General features: G+C 45.1%; 1 protein-coding gene and 1 pseudogene across 2 annotated transcripts in view; both read left to right on the top strand.

Annotated features, from left to right (window-relative positions):
- si:ch211-113g11.6 (Sema and PSI domain-containing protein) overlaps window positions 1-24,378 on the top strand; it is a 29,020-nt gene extending 4,642 nt beyond the window's left edge. Inside the window, exons 2-14 of one of the 2 annotated variants that reach the window (XM_030369630.1) lie at window positions 101-240; window positions 1,480-1,542; window positions 4,308-4,403; window positions 4,933-5,038; window positions 6,871-6,981; window positions 7,278-7,417; window positions 8,835-9,013; window positions 11,706-11,814; window positions 12,597-12,804; window positions 17,607-17,722; window positions 18,394-18,566; window positions 19,464-19,519; window positions 20,195-24,378. In XM_030369630.1, the coding sequence (XP_030225490.1) occupies window positions 101-240; window positions 1,480-1,542; window positions 4,308-4,403; window positions 4,933-5,038; window positions 6,871-6,981; window positions 7,278-7,417; window positions 8,835-9,013; window positions 11,706-11,814; window positions 12,597-12,804; window positions 17,607-17,722; window positions 18,394-18,566; window positions 19,464-19,519; window positions 20,195-20,544 (1,847 nt within the window). In that variant the 3' untranslated portion in view covers window positions 20,545-24,378. Of the gene's footprint in view, window positions 1-100; window positions 241-1,479; window positions 1,543-4,307; window positions 4,404-4,932; window positions 5,039-6,870; window positions 6,982-7,277; window positions 7,418-8,834; window positions 9,014-11,705; window positions 11,815-12,596; window positions 12,805-17,606; window positions 17,723-18,393; window positions 18,567-19,463; window positions 19,520-20,191 lie in introns of both variants that reach the window. The other variant, XM_030369629.1, reaches the window with a different exon arrangement.
- On the top strand, window positions 15,169-15,287 carry LOC115554929 (uncharacterized; annotated as a pseudogene).
- Window positions 24,379-24,598: the final 220 nt, after the last annotated feature.

Here is a 24,598-nt window from a genome sequence, read left to right as displayed (position 1 = left end):
CCATGATATCAATTAATTTCCATGCATTCAAAATGTCAGTTCAACTACCACAGGTCAGTTTTAATTGCCCCCCCCCCTTCGGTTTGGTTTTCCCCACCAGGACCCCCCCGGTTCCACTTTGCCAAGCCTGAGAACTACATCAGCATGTACCACCAGGAAGGTACCAACACGCTGTACGTAGGGGGGAAGGCCATGGTCTTCATCCTCACCTTCACAGACCGAGGGGTCCGCGACCTGCAGGTAACACATGGTCCATTGGTTCTTTTCAGTTCTGGTACTGGCTGTAGAGACTGAAACAAAACCAACTGCTCTATTTGCTCTGGGGGGCTTCTACAGGGAACAGGCATGAGAGGGAGGCTGAGAGAGAGACAGAGAGAGAGGAATGATGAGAGAGAGAAAGACAGAAAAACAGAGACAGGGCAGAGACAGAGAGAAACAAGCCAAGCTTATCTGAGACCCCCTTATGATAAGAATACAGATGAAGATTGCGTTTGTCATTTATATCAATTTTTATGCTGTTTTTCTGGTCTGCGGCCTTACAATTCAAACTACCCTTTTAACATGAACGTGTGAATCCTCTTAATTGCTACACAGTTCAGTGTGCTTATGACAATGAAATATAGCCTATGCAAACAACAAAATATATATGTATATAGTATAGGACAGTTTTTTAAAAATGACGATGTTGTGTATTTAATTTGTTTTACGAAGAGCTGTTCGAAGTCCCCACACGCATCACCAGGACAGACATGACCAACCACATCTACCAAGTTTAGTGTGGACATACGCTGGTGGTGTCGGCCTAGCCGACGGCTAGACAGCTACGCCCTTCTCTTCTGAAAGTCCAGAAACGACAGTAGAGCTCGGGAATGAATCATTAGACACTTCTATCAGAGAATAGGGAGCGAGAGGACAGTCGGAGCCGGGGTGCTGACCTAGTTAAACGGGTCGATGACAGGACCGAGACAAAGAGGAGGAAGAGGAGGGCGCCTTGTGCATACATAACGCAGCTGTACGGGCTCATAAGGTAGCTGGCAGTGGGGGAAGTCATTACGCCAAGCTAATAATGCTAATGCTGCATTAGTGATTACTCACAGGGGGGGGGGGGGGCTGATGTCTGCACTCGAAGCAGACAAGAGAGCGGCACTGCAATTAAGGCATTTGATAGGAAATAATTACAGAGCCTGGAGTCAGCCTGCTGGCTGCACCCCTGCTGCTCACAGCCTCACAGAGTATTTGGTTCTTATTGAGGACAGTTTTTCTCAAAACACAGAACAAGCTTTCATCCTTTACATGTCTTTGCTACTCTTTTTATCCACTTGTGTCACCGGTGGTAGTGTGCAGCGTCGAGGACGCAAGCAACTTGTGTTCAATGACAACAAAGTGGAATCATGAAAGTGAAGGTGAAGATGGTGCTTTTGAGTGTGAGGAATGTTGTGGAAGAACGTGACACGCCATTCCTCTCTCACCTTGCCACAGATCCCTGTGGAGAGCGATGACACCGCCAAAGCCACATGCATGGCCAAGGCCGCCCCGCCCAAGGTATGCTTCCATTTTACCTCGTTCAATTCATGCATCTGCACAACCCACCTAACCTTTCATGACCCCGAACATACACTAGAAGGGGGTTTATCAACCAACTAAACAGCCGATGTATTATTAGAAAAGGTTAGCTCTAACTTGTAGCTGAGCGGTTTCGCAGGTAGCCCTGCTCACAAAGTCATCAATCCGTGACCAGTAACTTCTAGGTGGACATCTCGTCGCTGTCTCTCCTTTGGTCAAATCAACATGTGTGTGAAATTGCTTGGAAACAAACTGTGATCTTGATGTTGCATATGCCTGGCTGTCACTGAGCATATAAAGCGTTAAATATTTTTGGGGCAATTGTACTGTATATGATCCTCTAAGGGGGTTTGTTTTTGCTATCGATCGGCTCAGATTGACATTATAAGTGTCTGACAACATGAGAGGATCCCTGCAGAGAAATCAAACAATTTTCTGTTTGTTGTTGTGTCTTGCCCGAGGAGGAGTCTCTCTCTGGCATCTTGGGCTGTCTCGCGAGTTGAGTTGAGGGAACGTCAGTGAAAGTTGAGAGGAGCAACCGGTAATGGTTTGTTGTGGTGGACTACAGAAAGCCAAAGTTTGTGGTATCTCGATTTGGTTGACTGACTGTTGAGATTTCTGTAACAACTTGAGCAACACTTGGTTGGACACAATAATAAACAGCCTGGCTCAAGAGAAATGTAAAGAAACAATCAAATTAGTCTGTAGGGATCCATTCCATAAAGCTGTCAGACATTTTAGTAACAATCTGAGCCCCTCAGTGGAAAAAAAAGAGCTTTTAGAGAGAACGTACATTGACAGGGCCCAACTGCCCCAAAGGATTACATTGTAGGCCGTTTTGAGGATTACGGCTGCAGCATTCTCGCTCAATAATGGACCAATCTCAAATATTGTTCTCTGCGTTAGTCCCTTAGACCTAACATGAGGGGAAAGTATGGTTTCCCCTCATGTTATCCTTGAAAGGGGTTGTGAACCCAAAACGTCTTTTATCATGGTAACATGTCTAATATGATCATCACCATAGTACTCTATTTCATTTTGTCGCAACTCGAAAAATAAGAAATGAAGAGAAAACACAACAGTACAAAGATAACTATAACTAAATCCCCTTTCTTAAAACAGCGTCTGGTGAAACCACCTCCAATTGTTGAAACGTAACAAACTTTTCAAAAGTAGAGCAGGTACAAGATTCAAAATTTTATTATTATCAAATCTACGCTTAGTAAGCCTAGCTGGGCCCAACGGAAAGCTTGGGCATGCAGCCCCGCTCATCAATACACCAATTAGTGAACAACATCAAAGCCCCGCCTTTTGCTTTGATGGACATGTACGTGAGTGGGTTCTGAAGCACTGCTGCGATGTGGCGTTCATGTTGCAGACTCCAGGTTTTGCTGCTGCTTCCTTGAGTCGCCTGAAGCATGTAGAGAGAGGCCTTGAGATGCTGACGACCTCTACTGGCAGATATGCCGACAGGCTGCCCACGTCCCCTCCCCCGCACACCTGACCCCTCTTAAACCGATAAATATCTGTCAACATGATGTTCATGTGTAGGCTGGTCTGGCCTCCATGGATTTTTTTATTTTTTTATTATTAGAGCGGATTCGATGAATATATTTCAGGAAACAATATATAGAATGTAAAATGAAATCAGTTGCTGTTTTAGTAAATCCCATTTTAAAATATTCCCTTTTTTGGATAGACGATTTGGCCTAATATTTAAAGATTGCCTTCCATTCTTCTTTCTTGGAATAAATCAGTTTTTAGTTGTTCTTAAGTAGAGTAAGGTTGAGTGTGATTCATTTGCGTTCCTTCTTTTATTCCGTACACGCTTTATCTCCTCATTATAAACACTTTCCTTCTAGATTGTTAGTAAAAGTCTGATTTTTCCCGAGGTGGCACTTAACTGGGCTCTTGGATGGAATCGAAGACAGAACGTGTGCTGCTCTGTGCTGTGTGGGGGAAATTATTCTCATTGGACGACCTGCCGAGTCTCGGGGGGATTAGTTCCATTCTCTCTCTAATGAATAAGTAATTTATGTGGAGGGCTGCCACTGCAGCATCTGCGTTGTTCTGTGGCCGACGCTCCAAGCTCTTCTTTCGGTGTGACATAATGTTTAGACCCTGGCCACAATCCACATATTCTCTAATCTTCAGTGTTTTTATTTCCACTTTTGTCCCAACCGCCCCTCTCCCTGCCGTCTCCTCTCGCCTCATCCCTCTTTATTATCCGCCGTTGTCTTCTCCACACTGCTTTTGTATTCCTCTCCTCCGCTCCTCGATTCCCCGCCTCCCTCTGGTCCTCTTCTCCCTCTCGTCCGTCTGCTCTTTCATCCTCTCTCCTCTCTCCCTCCCTCACACACATATTTGTTTTTCCTTATTGCGTCTCTCTCCTATCGTCTCCCCCTTTGCTCACTCTCTCTCCCTCCCTCTCTTCTTTTCTCTCTCCTCTCTCGCTCTCTCTCTTATTTTCTCTCACTGCCTCTCTCTCTTATTTTCTCTCACTCTCTCCCTCCCTCTCTCCTTTTCTCTCTCCTCTCTCCTCTCCATGCTTTGTCCCTCTCCCACGCTCCTCATCATTCTGCTTCTCTCTCAATCACTCTCTCTATCTCTATCCTCCCCCCCTCTCTCTCTCTCTCTCTCCCTCACACACACAATTGTTTTTCTCCTTATTGCCTCTCTCTCCTCTCGTGTCCCCCTTCGCTCACTCTCTCCATCCTCTCCCCCGCTTTCTCTCCCTAACACAGTTGGAGTGTGATAATTTCATCACTGTCGTCCAGAAGGTTAATGACACCTTTGTCGTGTGTGGAACCAATGCTGGGAGCCCCAAGTGCTGGTTGCTGGTAAGCAAAGTCTCTGAATGCAACACACATAATGTGTGTTTCTTCATCATCTTCTGTACATAGCCTGAGAGAGACTCAAAGCCCCCGCATCTCCTGCTGTCTTTCCGTGTGTGTGCAGCTGCACTTACATTTTTCACGGCTGTCGCTAGGGAAAAATTATTAGAGGAGGAGGCCGATTTCGAATATGTGCTTAACTGTTGGTAGAGGGTATATAAGAGGTTGCTCTACACGCTTGTGGTTGTTGTTTCAGGGATTCGCAGTTTGGTGTCACAATAAATAAAGATAAAGCTGTGATAAAACAAAGGCGGAAATAAACTGCTTCTACCAATTGTGACGCGAGTCATTTTGCTTAAAGGCAGACTCTTATTTTCTCTTATAGAGAACAAATCAAATTGCTTCTAAATTCCATCTATCATGAATTAAAAAATGATTTCCGCACAGGGAGACAACTCTTCCTCTGGCATGCCTCACCGTGTTGAATGCAATCTCTGCCGCTCCATGTTGTGATGTCACTTCCCTCCTTGCCAAGGTCAACGAGACGGTGCTGACTGATGCCCAGGGCAGTGGGCTGATTGGCTCGCCGTCCGACATTTCCCCACCGTACCCCTCCCAGAAGGCCATAAGCCTCGCCACAGGTAAGCTTAAAGCGCTGAACACAGTGTCAGCGATGCCACTGTCCCCAATGCGGCGTTTAGCTCAGGAGGTGGAGCGGGTTGGCTGGTAACCGCAAGGTTGCTAGTTCGATCCCCGGCTCCTCCTGGCTGGGTGTCGAGGTGTCCCTGAGCCAGGCACCTAACCCTAACTGCTGGCTGTCGCCTTGCATGGCTGACGCCGCCGTCAGTGTGGGAATGTGTGCATGAATGGGTGGTTGTTAGGCAATATTGTAAAGCGCAATGGGTGGTCACTGGTTACAAAAAAGCACTATATAAATGCAGTCATCAATGTACCATTAATGCTGCCGTCGGTTAAACCCACCTTCACAGAAACGCAGCTACACAGGTTGTAGTGACCCTGAAACATCAGGGGGAAGGGTCTGTTTTGTCTTTCCTGCTCCGTTTTCAGCGTCGTTCTTGATCGCGAACAGACCATTTGAGGAGAGGAGGTGTGGCAATATTTTCATCATCTTCCCATTGTTAAGATTACCAGATGTCAAACTGAATCAGGGGCGAGGAATCCTTTTGATGATCGACAAGGAGAATGCAGAATCATAAAAGCAAGGCCAGGCGCTGACACCCATCACCTACCTCTGGCGGATATCCGACACAGTATAAATGAGCCTTCACTTTTCACTAAACCTATTCTATGGCGGGACTTCTCACATCCCTCTTGATAGTGTTGTGTCATCCTCCAAAATACTTACACCCAGATTGATTTCCTTGTTGCGGTTTCGAGTAAGAGAGGCAGCTGTGTCTTTTCAAGTGGTAGACCCTCTTTTTGCTAGCGCCACTCTTTAAATCACTCTGAAGTGTGAGGAGTGGGCGGAAGCTCTCTGCCTTACCAAACCATGATGGCGGCTCACGCATCCAGGGCACTGTTTAATCTGCCTGTTTATCTCTGTTGTTAAGAAGACACATCCGCAGTCAATAGTCAGTTCAGTATCTCGATCCGTTCACCAGACACTGCCTGAGTGCATGGATTAATCCCCCTGTTCTGCTTGAATGGGTCCCCAAACATCAGCCGTTTACCAGCGCAGCCCATTTAATTAACCACACAGGCTATTTGAAACGGGAACCATCAGGCTACACCCTAATTTAGCCATAAAGTTGTTCCAACACATGATCGCGTTCAATGAGTAACAGCAGTTTGGAGACAAGCAAAGACATCAATTCTAACTGTAGATGCAAAACCGGGTTAAGTCACTCTCTTGAGAAAACACAGTTAATGCAGTGGGCATGCGCACGGCGGACATGGATAGAATCAATGTTATTTCATTCTATGCTAATTTGCGATGACTGATGTTGTTTCAGTTTCAGCTGTTCGATAGTTTCACCAACGAGCCAATCAATTTTAGGGCACAATTCTGATAATTACATGGTGGAAGGAAACCATTAGTGTCACAATGCCAAATGCTTAGCCGTTGGATTGCTATGGAAACAAGCTCCTTTGGAATATGCTGATGGCGGTGAGCTTAGCAGTGTGGGAAATTATTCTGCATCTATGTCTTGATTTTCCTCTCATTCTTGCAGATGTTCTTGCACCTCTTTTTTCTCTCTCTCTCACCATCTTGATTTGATCTCCCACTCTTTTCCCTGTCTACCTCTCTCTCCACCTCTGTCTCTTACCCTATATATCTCCTCCTCCTCTCTCTTTGTCTCTCCCTCTCTGTATTTCCAGGTCTCCCGTAGCACTCTAGCACCCTTTTCCCCTCAATCCTGCTCTCACCCTTTTATCAATCTATCACACTCACTGTCTCTGATTCTCCCTCCCCCTCCTCCCTTTCCCTCCCCCCCTCCCCCCTCTCCCTCAGACGGCGGGAGCCTCTACTCAGCCCTGTCATCGGTGGGGGGTCACACGGGATCCATTCGCCGCACCTTCGGCTCCCAGAAACTGCTGAAGGCTGAGAACGTCTGGTTGCTCAGTGAGTGACCGTGGCACTGCTGCTGCATCACAATATGAGCATGGGGGGCTTCCGGAACATAAGAACCATTTAGTTAACTTCACAATATTCAAGATAACTTCTTATTAAGCCTGGCGTGGATTATTTTATTTTACGGGAACCATGTCTGTGAGGTTTGTGAAGATTGTGTATTGGAGTCATGAAAAACAATGAGTCATTTCTAGGTTTGGTTTCTAAATGCAAAACTTCTCACTCAAAATATATGAACAAACATAAGGCCTCTTTCCTAGGATGTTTTCTTTTGTGACTCCCCACAGATCCCCAGTTCGCCGGTGCAGCCATCATCCCGTCCTCCCTGAAGTACAAGGAGGAGATCTACTTCTTCTTCAGCGAGTTCAACAAGACGGCCCGGGTGGATGAGGAGCCGTATCGGGCCCGCATCGGGAGGATCTGCACTGTGAGAGAACCCCCAGACTCGTGTTGACTCCCAGGCTCAGCCTCTCATTAGAACACATCACAGGCACAGTGTGCCCTAGTGATACCTCTCTGTTGTTAATGCGGTGATACACCATCATCATGGTGTATCACCGTCATCGTCATCTAGGGACTGATAGTCATATTCATAAGCTAATAGGTTGCCACGGATACCGATTTCTTCCCCGGCATGACCTCATTGTGTCCCGAGTTCCTCAACAGTGGATGTTTCACAGCGGCATGGGGCTGAAACAAAATGGCTGTTTTGGGGAAATAGCACACATAAATCTGAAGTCAATGCCGGTCGTTTTCAACAATAACAGACATCTTGGCCTTTTTATCAGCCGACGTACTTCTGTGGCCTATATGTTGTTGCATCATTTAATGCTACTGGTTATTATCTTGAAAATTCCCATACTGTTACTTAAGCTAACTGGCCTACTGAGGCTAATTAATGCCTCAATCAAGCCTCAATCCTCAGAATAACCATCAAAGAATGGGGTATTCAAATGAGCCGTCGCATACTGCTGCAATATTTCCCCCTATGGCTTCTACAGATATGTGTTTTATCTCGTGCCTCGTGTTGAAGATTAAATATTAATTTGCAAGTGCGCAGTTTGGGAATACATGAAAGGAGATCAGTCACAGCCAGAGCAGTACCATCGCTCCTATGTAGAGCTAACTGGGAAAGTCTATCACGATCGAGAGTTAATGTTAATGCTAACATTAACGTTCATTCGTTTGCTAGTTAAGCGGTAGTTTCCACTCCTGTTTACGTCCTTTTTTGTTCCCTGATATCACATACCATTTTGTGCTGATCTGGGGAACCCCCTTTGAAGACTTAATGCCCTTTACCCTGTTGCCCCTGCCATGAATATGTCAATGTATGGGCCCTTTGGGCTCATTCCAGGAATGAAGGACTAGAAAAATACACTGACAAGGACTTTGAAGAGCAATGTTTCCAGCCACCATTTTCCTGGCAGAAAGTCACAAAGTCAAAGTCAATCTAGGTCAAGTCTTTTCAAGAATCAAACGCCCAACCTAACAAACTCATAGGCAGGGGCGGAATGTGTGTGTGTGTGTGTGTGGGGGGGGGGGGGGGTAGGTTGCGAGGCGCTGGCCGGGGGATCCTGACAGAGATCTTGTGCATTTCGCGATTGCTCGTTCGCGTGACCTACTACACAGCGGCCGCTGGGGGCTGACAGCCGCCCGAATTACTGCCGAGGCCCACATAAGTGGAACGGCCCACCAGGAAACCTCCCGATCGTCCCGATGGCGACCCCGCCTCTGCTCATAGGGTCAATGTGAACAAACCCATGATTAGACCAAAAGATTGGGTGTGTAGCTTGGAGTATTTGGAAGGATATATTTGAAACGTGTGTCACTATCCGAATCCCCAGGTGGACGAGGGGGGCATCAAGCCGTTGCTAACCGACTCGTGGACCACCTTCATGAAGGCGCGTATGATGTGTGGCTCTGGCAGCACCCAGCAGCAGTACAACAACATCCGGCAGGCGGTGGTGCTCACGGCCCAGGACAAGCGCGCTGGCGTCCTGTACGGACTGTTCTCCAACCCATGGTGAGGCCAGAACTTCTTCCATTTCAGTGTAAGGCATCTATCTGGTTTTGATGGATGATATTATACATCTAAACCCAACAATGTTATGCATTCTTAGCATTGGTGGCCCCTGGGGGGGAATTGAACCCGTACCTTAAGCCATATCTATTTATATGAGATTTAGTGAAATTTTGTTTGGTGGAATTAGCTTTTCTGTGTCTTACATTACTGATACATTTGCAGTATGGGTAGCCCCCGGTGATGATCACACCCCTAACCCTGCCAGTGTTAATGCCATGTTCTACCCATTGAGACAAGACCACGATTTAGACTACAGAAACATTATCTGCACCCGCAAACATCCTCCACACACACACACACGCACAAACACTTCTGCACAAGCAGGCGCACAGAGACACACTGCCATCAGCTAGCCACACACGCTTACGTAAAAACATGGAGCTGCCTCCATGTCTGTTGATAAACATATCAACAGATTTATTTTTAGATCAACAGGGAAATATATGTAGTAATCATTTTCTTTGATATTATGTAAAGTTTTTGAAGATGCTCTCCAAAGTTATATGAGATATCAAGGCTGACTAAATAGATAAAAATGGTCCAGAAAAGTCATAATTCAAGAGATAATTAATTAACTGTTTATTCAATTAATTAAAGACTTAATTAACTTACTGTTTATTCACATCTCTCTCTGGCTCATAAAAACAATTACGTTCTTAGATCTATTCTGGGGAGAAAGTGCTAACCTTACGCTAACCTTACGTATTTTAAGGGCGATGTATAATGTTGCTTGTGCACCTCGCGCATACACTTTGCTTCTCTCAACCTAGCCACACATTCTTGGTAAATTATTTGGGAAAGAACAGCTGATACAGCGGCAATAAGTTGTACTTTTAAATGAATGCATCTGCAAACACCGTACAGCAAAGACATATTTTCTTAAGACAGACATCGTGTACAAGCCCAGAATTTTTAGGTTTCATGATTATTTGATTGTGAGAAAACATTGTTTTACCGCAAGTGTGTGTTAAAAAGAATGAACGAATGCGGGCGCGCGTGTGTGAATGTGTAAAATAATGAATGAATGCGGGCGCGCTTCATTCATCTGTTTAAACACATGCAAACTAAACACGTAACGCATATTACAGTCCATGGCAATTTATATTAACGGGGGGACACATGCATATTAGGAACACAAGTCGATTACGATAATGCATACAATACTGGTAAGAAACAACAGTTGTTAATGTAGGCTATTGCGTATGTCATTAAATAAAACGGCAGTTGCCACATATCATATATGTGTTAAGTTTTCCTTGCCGAAATGTATTTGAGTACTCAGTATTTCTGAAGTTGTGGAAGGAAACGCTATTCCATGTGTGAATTAAGGCATATTATATTGGCAAAAACTGAACCATTTGAGGTTTAAAATTCATGTGGTCATAAATTGTCTCATCGGAGACTGCAAACACGCTGTCAAAATATAAGCTTGTCAGATTCAAATGCGCTCATAGCTCTTAAAGGGGATGGGAGATGGCCCCCTCATTGGTTTATTGCACGTCACACCCAAACCACACCTTCGGATAATTAGGCTACTTCAGACAAACCCTATTTAGATTTGCGTCGGACGCAAGAGTCATTTATCCATCGGTAAAATAGCAACATCGCCATAGAACCGCCCACAAAAATACTTGCGTTTGGTGCTTCTCACTTGCATTTCAGACCCTGTTACAGGCCCTGTTAAAATAGGGCCCTGACAACCATTGATTTTTATAAATCATTTTAATTTAAACTATTTATTTTTTATCAAAACTGTGAGATATTGAGTTGTTTTTCATCTTTGGCCACTTGATGTTTTCAGGTTGTTTTGCACTTCACTAGAGCTAGCAAAAAAAAAATGAATTCACCTTTGTGTTGTTCAAAGCAATACTTGAATGACTTTAGCTTCAAGTTCATATAATACTTGAGAGTTCCTGTCTAATAGTAATATAAAGACACAGTTAAAATAGAACCATCAGATTGAATAATAATCCCCCAGAAAAAATACACAGAAGGGCAAGGCCTCGCCCAGGAAATGACAGTCAGCAAGGAATCTATTTTAAACCACATGCATCAATCATAGGGGTCATATTCTGTACATTTGCAGACACTTTTATCCAAAGTGACTTTCAAATGCAGTCTTAATGGAGAAGCTAGATCATTTGGACACCTTGCTCAAAGATGTCTACAAGTTGGCTCAGGACGTTTGGGATTCAAACCCGGTACCTTTGGCAAACCCTAGCAACTACCCTATCTCCTACCACAAAGAACCCTGGCCTCAGGGTGTGGCTGAACAGGAGGCAGTGGTGCACCTCTCTGGTGTGTGACTGGGCTTAGAATACACCATAATAGAACAGGACAGAATCCTCAGTAGTGGACTGTTTGGATTCCTGAGTTCAGACAATTTCAACTCTGACCCCTCGTAGTGCATCCAATCATACGGCTTTGTTTGGCATTCTAAGTCCAGGGGAGTCCAAGTACCAACGGCTTTCTTCATTTTCCAAATGAGTTAAAGGCACTGAACTCGCCTGTTGTCCTGGATATTCCAAACGCTCAATCAGTGCTCGTCGTGGGCTGACTGCTGATGACTACTTTTACATGATGTTGTTTGGTATGTGCGCCCAGTTGGTGACAGTGAGAGTTGTGCCCACAGGGGGAGAACAGTGATCTGTGCCTACTCCATAGAGGACATCGACCAGGCCTTCTCCACCTCCAAGCTACGAGGATACAGCAGCCCCTTCACCGGAAACCGCCCCGGAACGGTGAGGAAGAGACAGCCAGAGGGACCGAGATAAAGAGAGAGGAGGAGATAGAGAGAGAGAGGGAGATAGAGAGAGGGGGAGAGATCGAGAGAGGGGGAGAGATAGAGAGAGAGGTACCGAGATATATATATAGAGAGAGGGAGATAGAGAGAGAGGGGGAGAGATCGAGAGAGGGGGAGAGATAGAGAGAGTGGTACCGAGATATATAGAGAGAGGGAGATAGAGAGAGAGGGGTAGAGAGAGAGATAGAAGAAAAAAGAGAGGGGGGGAATGAGAGGGAAAGAGGAAGTTAAGTAGAGAAAGAGGGGGGATACAGATAGTTAGAGAGAGGGAGAAAGAGAGAGAGAGAGAGAGAGAGAGAGAGAGAGAGAGAGAGAGAGAGAGAGAGAGAGAGAGAGAGAGAGAGAGAGAGAGAGAGAGGGAGAGCGAGAGAGAGAGAGAGAGATTTAATCTGAGGTCAATTAAACCGGCTGTTTATCATTCAGTTGAGTATTCTGCTAAACGGGGGAAGCCTCGCAGGAACACAAAAACACCAAGCAACACGAGTCAGCTTATATTTCCAAGAAGCGATGATGTGTGTGTGTGATATGTGAAGACAAAAGCCCCAAGAGGGTAACACAAAACATGGAAGGAAGGTTTTTTAATTTGGATATTTCCGTTTGAAGCCGTCTCTCCTCTGACCACTTCTCGCCCCTGTTCCCCATCTCCCCCCTCTCCCCCCCTGTCCCCCATCTCCCCCCTCTTCCCCCTCTCCCCCATCTCCCCCCTCTCCCCCCCACCAGTGTGTCCGCAGGAACTCCACGGCTGGGGGCCACAACGACATCAAGAACCTGGGCATCATCCGGTACCACCCTGAGATCGAGGACGTGATCCGGCCGGTGGGCGTGGCGCCGCTGGACCTGCCGACCGACGACCAGATCACCCACACCGTGGCCGACATCGTGCTGGCAGTCAACGATGAGCACTACAGCGTCCTGTACCTGGGGACCGGTGAGTGTGTGTGTGTGTGTGTGTGTGTGTGTGTGTGTGTGTGTGTGTGTGTGTGTGTGTGTGTGTGTGTGTGTGTGTGTGTGTGTGTGTGTGTGTGTGTGTGTGTGTGTGTGTGTGTGTGTGTATGTGTGTGTTTTTGTGTGTGTGTGCGTGTTTGTGTGAGTGCATGTCCGCGTTTCTTTATGCACATCCTTTATTGAGGTTAAACCTCAAAGCTTGTTTAACTGTGTGTGCGTGTGTTTGTGTATGTATGTTGTTGTGCGTGTGTGTGAGTTATGTGTTATGTAAAGTATGTCCCTGTGCATTAATACTGCTGGGACGGTAACATTAACAGTGACCGTCTCTGAATGGCTAGAATCACCCACATGTTATATCGCTTTCACGTGGTGATCTTACATTATGTGCCATCAAATGTCTGACTTTGTTGTGAACGACCTTCTCAGTAGTCAAGAGGAGTAGCCAACCTCCTGTGATGGATAGTGGCACTTTGAAGCCATCTTGAAAGTCAGAGCGGTGGCCATTAACAAAGCCAGCCGGCCTTGGCCTTGGCCCCGATAAAACTACAACGGTAACTAGATGCACTTTGGGAAGCTCTATTTGCCGCCCCTGGTGATGGAATCACCAGAGTATATCCTGCACTGCGACAGCCGATGGTGAACCAATAATTATAGCAGAGACCAGCGTGGTGGCGGGAGGACAAATCACTCTTAGTTTGCAATGGTGGGTGGGGGGGGGGGGGGGGGGGGGGGCAGACATCTGCTGCTGTTGTTCCAGAGCAAGGGGTGGTGCAGGCCATGGTGAAGGTTGGTTTAATGTTGACCCTGTCAGACCAGTGACCTGGTGCTGTGTTGTGTGGTCTCTATGGATCAACATTTGCCAGACTGGTGTATTAATTCCTGTTGCCATTGACAAAGAAATGAAAGACCCTCCCCAGCCCTCCATGGTGCACTTTATCTGATGGCATTCTCACCTGGTGGTGGCACATTGATTTATGCTAGTGTTTATTTGGCTTTGAAATGTGAGCCCCCTAAAGCACGACGTTATCACAGATGCGTACGGACTAAAGATCTGTTTAAACGGACTAAAGATCCAGCTAGATGGATTTTTTCATCAGGACGTGTGTGTAGACGCATGTGTTTTTGTGTGTCTGGTTAACAACACCATCCAAAGAACAGTAGACGTAACGTTACCCATTCCATTTCATCCTCCCAGCTTAAACAAGCAGACCCTTTTTTGAGTGTTGCGTTGCCATGGTAACATATTTAGACCACAGAACCCCCCCCCCCCCTGTTCCCATTTCCCGGGGTTAGGAAGCTGATGAAACGGGAATGCAGATCTGAGACGGGAGCACTGGGTGGGGGAAGTCCTCCCACAGCGAGGATTGTGGGAAAGGGAACAGGGTGCTGGGAAAAGCTGGATGTAATTTTTTTATTTTCTGTGAGAAGAAGAAGCTGTGAGAAGAACACACTGTACTCTAAACAGGCTGCTGGCAAGCCCTTTCATTTCCACTCTCCATGCGCACACAGACACGCATCTATAGACTGATGAACACACACAAGCACATACTTTCATTGACACAATCAAAGGCAGACACACACCGACACGTACACACTCGCGCGAACAAACAGAACACACAGACACACGCAAACACATTCATACACACACAGAGTACAGACACACAGACCCACAGACACACACACACACACACACACACACACACACACACACACACACATCAACACACATGCACACACACACACACACACACACACACACACACACACACACACACACACACACACACACACACACACACACACACACACACACACACACATACACACAGTCCTCCACTCGCTCCAACAACTCGGACTGTAAGTACAAGTACAAATAACAATTGGCTGAATAGCGGAGGATGTCAGACTTGACAGCATAAAGAGTGTTAGTGCTGGTGGTTGGGCAGCAGAGTGATTTACAGCCGGGGCTACTGTTTTGTCGCCCTGGGGGTATGTGAAAAAAACGGAAACAAACTAAAAATGATGAATTGATTGTGTGATAAAAACAGGAAGTAGATATCTTTCGTATGTAAAATTCATTTTCTGTCTCATGTGCATTGAGCTTGTGCGCTGCAGTGTTTTCTTTTTGCCACTGGTGAGGTAGAATGGGATCTGGGGGCTGCACTACTCAAAAGAGGCTGAGCACCGCTGACTCAGAAGACTGGAAAGCCAAGAGGTGATTTCTAAAGTATGTCTTTGTCTCTCTCGTGAAATACACATTTAACGCTGGCCTGGGCCTGAAAAGGAGTGTCAATAAGATAATCGATTCGCCTGCAGAGCCAGTCTTGTTCGCTTTGAGGCGTTTTTCTGTGACAGCCATACAACTATGGTCACGCCCGATCTCGTCTGATCTCGGAAGCTAAGCAAGGTTGGGCCTGGTTAGTACTTGGATGGGAGACCGCCTGGGAATGCCAGGGAATGTAAATGGAGTCGGGTGGTGGCTAATAGGCGGCACTCTTCCCTCTGGCCATTACATTAATCGTGATGCCCCAGTGCAGTGACGGGGACACCGTGCTGAGGAAGGCGCCGTCCTTCAGAGGAGACATAAAAAGCTGAGGTCTTAAAAGATCCCAGGGAACTTATCGCAAAGAGTAGGTGTTTCCCCGGTGTCCTGGCCCAACCAGGCTCATTCAATCCTGCCACCTAATTATCCCCCCCCCCCCCTTTAATTGGCTGACTCATTATTTTCCTCACTCTCCACCTCAAGCTGGTGTGTGGTGAGCGTTCTGGTGCAGATTGGCTGCCGTGCATCATCCAAGTGGGTGCTACACACTGGTGGTGGTTAGTGAGGTCCCCCCTTCACTGTAAAGCATCTTTGAGTGTCTAGAAAAGCACTATATAAATTCAATCCATTATTATTATTATTGAACTTCTACGTTCAATGTTCAATGAGCCACCTTTTGAATATTGAGTGGTTGGTAGACTACAAACCTGACAAATTGTGTCCTTTTGACGTTCAAAAGGACACAATTTGTCAGCTTAACTATCTCCTGCATGACTAGCTCAGGCCCACTGAGCTCTGAATACAAATCACCTCTGATGTAGACGGCACACACCAGGCACGCCTAGGTGGTTACGCCATGATTAGACTCAAATAGCCTACGTGCTATTCTGCCCCACGGGTCTCCGACATCCTCGCCTCCACCTGAAAAACACCTGTCACATGACGATGAATGCCTAGAGTCTAGACCTCTAGAAAAAAATCCATGTTTGGCTTTGTTCTGTTTTCGACTCTGATAACCCATGTGTCTTTTATGATGAGGCAATTTGCCTCTCCTAGGAACCCAGACCTTTTCCATTACATGAGCAGAACATGCGCTGAGAGGTGTGCAGGTCAGGCTGTAGAAATTGGTGAAGAACCTATAATATTTGACTAAGAGTCAGACCACCCTACCTTAGAGAATATCATATTCCTGCAAAACCTATGAGACTGCAATGAAGGGGTTACATTGAGAAACATCTAGAAGGCTGTGGTTGTATTCAGGGTGGCTCAAGGTTCGGGTGCATGTATGTACTCATTTGGATGAATGAATGAACAAATGCAGGGACACGTGAAGGCTTAAAAACGACTCACATGGCAGAATGTGGACTGATTATCTTGTCTTTTCAGCGTAATGTCAGCTGGTTCCAAACGACCAATGAAGGGCAGTTAAAGGAGAGGGAAGGGATGTAAGAGTTAATTAACAAGATAAGATAAATATCAGAGGAAAAAGAGCGTAAAAAATACAAATTTAAAAAAGCTTTTAATCTGCCAGTGCTCCAAACTGTATTATCATAATTATAGGAGCAGATGTATATGTTTGAAAAAAATGGACTCCCAAATCGTGTGAAAAAATTATTGTTCGTCGAAAATCAAGTTAAAAGAGTCGAAGCAGGGAGAAAGGAAATTCAAATCAAACACAATATGCTAGATATATTTGTAGCGCATCAAAACACTGAGAAAGTGTAAAGTGAATGATAAGCGAAATATGAATACAGCTCAACAATTGCGGCTTTAATAGATACAAACCTGCTCCCATAGAAGCACAGCTATATACCTCAAAATGGCAGAGGGAGTATTAGCAGGTGCACTCTCATGGCTGTGATAGTGTGCTAGCTCCTTCAGCAGCCTACAAAAGACCTCTCTCTATCTCTCTCTCAAGGCATCACCAGGCGCGAGGCTATATGCCACACATTCCACAGATTAGCAGCGGGTTTTAAGCTGTCAAGCTCAAGACTCCATCACTATTTTTGTATTTGTTTTGAGTGTGCGAGTGTGCTAGAGGCTTGACCCACAAGAAAGCTCTGCAAGCCGGGTGTTTAAGTGTCTGGATGTGTTTTTGTGTGTGTGTGTCTGTGTGTGTGTATGTGTGTGTGTGTGTGTGTGTGTGTGTGTGTGTGTGTGTGTGTGTGTGTGTGTGTTTGTATGTCTGTCTGGTGTGAGACATCTGAGTGTCTCTTATGTTTGCATAATATCTCAGTGCCTCATATTATGTTAATGTATACCCTCTGTGTGGCTGTTTCTGTCTTTGTGTGTTTGTGTGCGTGTCTGTGTGCGTCTGTGTCGGCCCTCGTGTCTGTGAGATCCATATGCGTGTCTTGTGCGATGTTTAATATCTCTGCACCATGTCTTAGTGTGTGTGCGTTTCTCTATCTACTCACAACTCCACAGAGAAATGTGCCAGTGCACATTGTATATCTGATCTATCCTCCATGTTCCCTGTGATTGTGATCGACCCTGACGTGCTCCTCTCTCTGCTCCACCAGAACAAGGCAAGGTCCTCAAGGTCCTGCACACCAGTGAGGACGCCTTCGTCATCGCCCAGTACACCCTGTTCCACAATGAGGGCCCCGTCCAGAACATGGCCATTGACGGGCCAAAGGTAATGAGCTACAAGTTAGAACATAGAGCGCTCGACTAAAACCTTCAAAGTAGTCAACTGGACACGTGACACCTGGGCACACCTGGCGTCACAATGTTATTCCACGATTGAAAAAATGGAATAACATTCAATTTTACCCCAGGAAACAATCAATGTAAAACGATTGAGGTCATCGTTTATGGGTGACGTTGGAGAATTGTTGCTAGAGTTCGCCATTGAGATTTGTTTGCTTGGACGCACCCATCGAACGCGACCCCAACATGATCGGTGGGGCGCATCCCATTGATTATTATGGCAGCGTTTCCCAGCAAAATGCAAACGCTGACAGAACGCTCACTCAACCCGCTACTCAGCAGCTGAAGTGGAGCTGATCCTAAGAGTGGTCGAGTGCCTTAGTGGACTGCTAGCAATAAAATGCTTTTGTTTGTAGTCTTAGAAATTAATTTATTTATTACAAGGTTTATAACCAATTCCAATCAGTCATATAACTTTATGTATAAAGGGAGATTTGATTTATTTTTGTTAATCACTGTTAAACAAACAGTAATTACTTAATTGTACAAAAATATTTTTTTATTTTTATGAAGCCTAATAGGCTTCATAAATGACACATTCATCACCACATCATCGTCTAAAATCCCATCATCCTCTCCTCCTCCCGCTTCTCACAGGGACACCTCTATGTTGGCACAGCGATGGAGGTCCAGAGGCTGCAACTGGCTGACTGCGGTCGTTATGGTGACACGTGCAGGGACTGCATCCTCTCCCGGGATCCGTACTGCGGATGGGACAGGGCCAGGAGGAAGTGTGTCCCCATTCCAACTGGCTACAACATCACCACTGGGTGAGTTAGGAAGTGGCCTCGCTGCCACCAGGCTGCTGCAGGCTCCGGAGGACCACATAAAAGCCGGATGTGAATTGTGTTGTCACGGTTACGGCCCCACGTTCAATATTATGCTGCAGCCTCTATGGCTTAATGACGAAGCTATATGATGCGTTCACTGAATGTCTTTTCTCTTTTGTTTCCTTTTCCTTTGTGAGTGTGTTTGTGTGTGTGTGTGTGTGTGTGTGTGTGTGTGTGTGTGTGTGTGTGTGTGTGTGTGTGTGTGTGTGTGTGTTCGTGTGTGTGTGTGTGTGTGTGTGTGTGTGTGTGTGTGTGTGTGTGTGTGTGTGTGTGTGTGTGTGTGTGTGTGTGTGTCTGCTTGTTTAAATATTTCTCCATTCATTACGTTCTCGAGAAAATCAAATGAAAGACAAAGAGAGAGAGAGAGACACTCATACACACACAAACAGAACAGCGCTACAGAAATAGATTTATTCGGCAAAATGTTTCATCTTTATTTATTGTTCGCACTTATAAACTGCAAACAGATAATAAATATGTTATTGTAAACTAACCTCATCATTTATTTAAGCAGCATGAGAAATCAAACGCCTGCAAGCTATGTTATGAAGTCATGTGTCCATATTTTTACGAACTAAATTTGAATGTATTTTAAAGTCTTTTGGTGTTTTGTAGCTAGTAAATAACCATGGAGGTTAACGGCAGAGATATAAATAAGCCAGGTCTTCACAGAGAGTGCTTTTTCATTTTAACTTTGTGGATCTGAAAGAGAGATTTGTTTTAACAGACCTCTAATTCTTAGCCCAATAGTTGATCTTCGACTTACAGGCAATTTATTTTTGTTGCTTACTGTTGCTAAATGTTTCCTCTATCCCTCTCTCGGTTATTGTCCAACAGGTCTCTGATTCAGAACCTCGATCAGTCCAACGCTTCTGTTTGCGGGGTAGCTGCTGGTGAGTGTAAATCATCGTTCTTCTCTTCTCTTGTCTTAATTAAATATTTCAGAGCTCCACAGCTACAGATTATTATCATATAATTGAGGCCCGGAAAAAAGCCTTCAGGGCAAATACTTTCTTCAAACTATCAACTGATGCCCTGCTTCCAATCCCGAAGACGGGTTTTAACCTTGGGAAGAGTGATTTACAATGAATATGTACGATGGTGTTGGGGGATACAATATGCAGTCTTTTCCGAACGGCCAAGGCCAAACTTCATGAAGCAAAGAAGTAAACAAAATGATGTTTGTAGTTTCCACTGAAGAAAGTTTAGACAGTTATTTTAAGCCAGATGCCTTTGAGCTATGAGAGGTGACGCAGCAGCCGTAAAAAAGTCTCAGTCGAATAGTGTCTTGGAAGAGATCACTGACTCTCCTCTCAAAAATAGTTTAACAATTAGGAATTACTGTATATTCGTTTTTAGATGCATCTACAAAGGTATCAACTCTAGATTATGCTTTATGATTTCAAAACAGAACACACAAGTACCTCAACTTCTTCCTTTTTGCATGATCTCCTCATGATCATGAAGATATCCACAGCTAATATATTCACACTATATTACAAAATGTTCAATAACGGTCCAGAAGTTCATCTTATCGTCATTTCCCCTACCTCTCCCTTGGTCAGCAGCCCAAAAGCAACACAAAACCTCCCCCAAGAACGTGGTGGTGGGGTCCAGCACCTCCGTTTTCCTGCCCTGCCCCGTGCGCTCCTTCCACGCCACCTACCGCTGGGAGATGGACAACTTCATGAAGAGCTACCCCTGCCTGTTCTCCGGGGACTCATGCGTTCTAGGGCCCACAGCGGTGGACCTGCCCCTGAAGGAGGGCGTGTTCCGCTGCATGGCCACCGAGGACGGCGTCAAGACGGAGGTCATCTCCTACCGCTTGGTGTACAACGCGGGGCCCCTGGCCGCCTCGCTGGCCTCCACCCTGGGCTCCTCCCTGCTGCTGGCGGTGGCCGCACTCTGGCTGCTGTAACTCTAGCCCATGCTAACGCTAACCCCTGTCTCTGTCTTCACCGAGGTCTCCATGGTGACAGGAGGAATAAGAGGCGGGCGTGGCCACCGTCTGAGGTCCAGGTCAGGTTCGCAGAGCATGGAGGTACAAAAAGAGTTTGAGATGCTCTCCTCGAGGAACCTTTTTCTCCCGTATTGATTTTATTATTATTATTTTATTTTTTTGGGGGGGGAAAATGTGTGAAAAAAGTTTTCAGGCCGAATGTCAGATTCAATTGATAAAAAAGCATAATTGTAATGGTCGTAGTATGAAAGCTGCATCAAATCAAAACCACATATTTTACAATGAGTCGTCTGCAAATTGAAGCATTGTTGCCTATGAATTATAGGAAACATATTAAGAATGAATCTAGATCCATACTCCGACAAGTGCTTTGCGAACCTTGCCTTTTCTGACTTAAAAATAAAATACATATCCGACAAGTGGAGTAAAAATACAATACTAAGCCAATTACAATATTTCCGCCAGTCCGCAAATCACTTTAATAGCTATACTTAATAGTGCTTATTTGTGAAATTGTGAACCTTTATCACTGCTCATACATCTAAACACACATACACACATGCTCATTGAAACTTTGTTCGTACATCTAGCTAGTGCATCTCTATAAGTAAAGGAAATAAATAAATCTGATAAGGAGATCTGATGAAACTCTAAGAAAGCCTTAACTCTTTTGGGACATTGGCCCCTAAGCACAATCCTTTGGCAGACGAGGAGGAGGTGAAACATGGCCGCAACGCTTGTCTCTGTAAGCACTGCAGTCAAGCGCGACGACAGTGTTGGGGAGCAAGCAGCCGCCTAATGACAGGAAGTAGGCGGACGGGTACAAACTCATTCTGGAAACATCACTGTGTCTCAGCAAAAAAGGCAGGGTTTGGTTTTTTTTTTGGAACGATATCAGTCGTATTTTATCTTACTCTTTGTTCTTGCTGTAATTTGCTCTGCTCTGTGCTTTTTATTTAAACAATCGTGTGGTAATAACAACCCAAATATGTGATATATTTTTATCATACTATAGGGCTTGTACATCGTGACGTCACAATGCAATGGCTGCCTCCGTTTCGGAAGTATAGGAGCAAAGGAATGTTATTGGTAGTGATGGTGTTTGGTTATTGTTTAGTGATTAATCGTGAAATTATTTGTCCTTACCGGTGACATTGTTCTGTTTGAAACTGCTGCAGCGTTTCTCATGCGAGATGTGGCAAAACAAAGTTTTGATAATCCTAGGTTAGGGTATTTTTTCGTTTAGGGTTTAACATTACTACTACCCTCTTGATTCAACACAATGGGGGAGTATCGCCAACAAAAAATCCCATGATGCATTCTGATGTACAAGCCCTATTGCTATTACAACTGTAGAAAATATCAAGTGGAAATCCTTTAAGAAATTTGGATATTATGACCAAAACAGAAATACACTGAACCTAAATACAAATATTTTATTATGCAGAAAGGGAGTCCATGAAATACTGTGTATCCAATAATGTAATTATAAGTTGATAATTCGTATTTTATGGATGACGTGCCATAATGCCATAAAGCAGCGTAAAAAAAAAGAGCTAATACAAGATGTTTTCTTTACTTTTCACGCTTTTGTTGGTGGTCAGACTATTATGGTGACCCGACAGCGTTTGTCTCTGACTCTGGCCCCAGCAGCCAGAGCAGCCAAGAGGGCTCCTGTGTGTACCATTCAGCTCATCCTGGACCCAAATGCATGACTTTTGCTTTACATTCATCCCTCATCCAATGTACAAACAAAAAATGTATTGTAAATGTGGTGTGCTTTTTTGCTTTCACCTTTTCAGTTCCAAAAAAGACATCCACATGAGTGCAATGGGCAGAGGAGGATTAAAGTTTCGTAGTTTGTGTGTTAGATTTGTTGTTTCATAGTTTAACCTGAGAATAGAAAGAAAGGTTGTGATTGTTACAATATGCTATGTGAAGAATGTTATGTATTTCATTGCTCTGCCAGTGCTGAATCCTACCGTTGCTGCCTATGTATGTGACTGTATTGTCTTGTTAGTTTGAGGTTTTATAGGCCATAGTTATAACATGATGTGTAACCATCGAATACTTTGACCGCGACCACCCCACTCCAGCCAAGGGAGACCCATGTTAACAGGCAGACTTTGACTGGGTTGATTTCATACCCAGCCAAAGCGCCCAGAAGAGAAAGAGATGGCATGATTCACTATCTTAACCTAGCGCCAGAGGCAGATCCCAACGCATTTGCTTGACCTCGTAGTGTTATCATTAACAACAAAAAATATTCTCTCTGTGGTGTTGACTGTGACAGTTACACTGCTGTTGTACTACAATTTCCACTCATAAAATAACACTGAATCTATAGACCAAAGGCATGCACGGTAATTCATAATATAGCGGTCGCTGCAACTGGCCACGGAAATCATTGTTAAATAATATTGCTTCCCCCCGGCTTAACCAAACTAATTATTATGTCGGGGACAACATAAATAGGCCTAGTCAATCAGACTTTGGGGCCGACAGACAATGATTATTAATTTCGGTCCAAGGCGGAAATATATAACAATGGATGAATCTTGCCGTCAGTAAACAGTCTCACTCTGCGCCTGGTCTGGTTGTTTTGTCCTCCTAATGTGAGGGCTGCTGCTTACTGCATTGCACTGAAACAGACTGTGAACTGTGTCGTATACTAGCGCTTGTCCACATCCACATGCCTGGTGGTTGGCTTGTTCCCCTGTACCAATCTATTGCAGCAGACACTTCATCCATGCAAAGGGCTTAGAGACATCGCAGCACATTGGGGACTGAATCCAGTACCCCCCCCCCCCCCCCCCCCCCCCCCCCGAGCATCAACCCCAGCAGAACCATATGGCCCAAACACTGCTAGCTACACATGCAAGAAGGCTTTGCTTTATGAGGAGTCCAAAGCCCCACCGGGCTCACTCCTAACTGCTGTAATCTGTACCATCGTGTTTTCTAAAAACACAATGTTTTGTGTTTTGTGTGGATCACAGAGCGGCACGGCGCTGCAGCCAACAGCGGTTCAATTAAGAAAATGAGCCTCGGCGTCGGCCATTGTTGGGCCCATGGGGCTTCCTCTTCTGCCTCCCTTGTTCGGTTTCGGTTTTAGCACCTCAATGAAGGGCCGTGTGTCAGAACGGTAGATGGTAAAAGCAGGCAGTGAGTTGAGGCTGCAGCATAGATTATGTTCACTCTTCATTGCCGCTCTGGCTGGTGCTACTGGTGTATTATATACAGACGATTCTCATTGAGCACTTTAGTTAATCACCCCCCACTACAGGCCATCGCTCTCATGACATCACTTAATACGCCTCGCACAGCACAGGCTGCATCTGCCCTTGAAACTGGCTCAGAGCTGCTGATGCTTCTGCTATTGCTGCTGCACCAAAGGCTACGGCATACTACAGGTTTTTAACACACAGTCATACTCATAAACCGGCCGTTTAACAAAAACACTGGCTTTCAGGCATTCAGGACCTGTTGCAGACGAATCAGCTGGATCGGGTGAAGGTAGTTGTCCTCCGTTTCTACTTCGGGTTTTTCCAGTGCCAAGTAGGCAACTATATCTTATGTGTGTGCCACAATTATGTGTCTTGATATCTATATCGATTTATATATAAGTTTAAAGATAACATGAGCGATCTAATAAAGTGATTTATATATGTTCCATGCCCTTCCAATGCCACCTCATGTATTTTTAAAGGACATAACATCCATCCATAATGACGTGTTTCCCAGAATTTAAGATGTGCAGTGAAAATTAATAAAGTACTCAAATGATATCTCTCACGTTTTGCCTGTCAAATTGATCCTGTCAAGGCTAATAGCCTTTGCTACATATCTATTATCCTATTTATACAGATATCTATCTTAATAGCCGTTGATCTGTTTGGATATATCTGTCTAGTCATTGGAATGCTAGGAGTATGGATCATTGGAGGGGATGCACTACTAACAAGACACAACTAGACACAAAATGGTTGACGACAGCTGATGAGAATTCAAGATA

This window comes from Gadus morhua, chromosome 11, assembly GCF_902167405.1.
Source record: "Gadus morhua chromosome 11, gadMor3.0, whole genome shotgun sequence".
NCBI classification, from domain to species: domain Eukaryota; kingdom Metazoa; phylum Chordata; class Actinopteri; order Gadiformes; family Gadidae; genus Gadus; species Gadus morhua.
The sequence above is the reverse complement of the archived record's forward strand: the minus strand, read 5'-3'. Positions and strand labels throughout refer to the sequence as shown.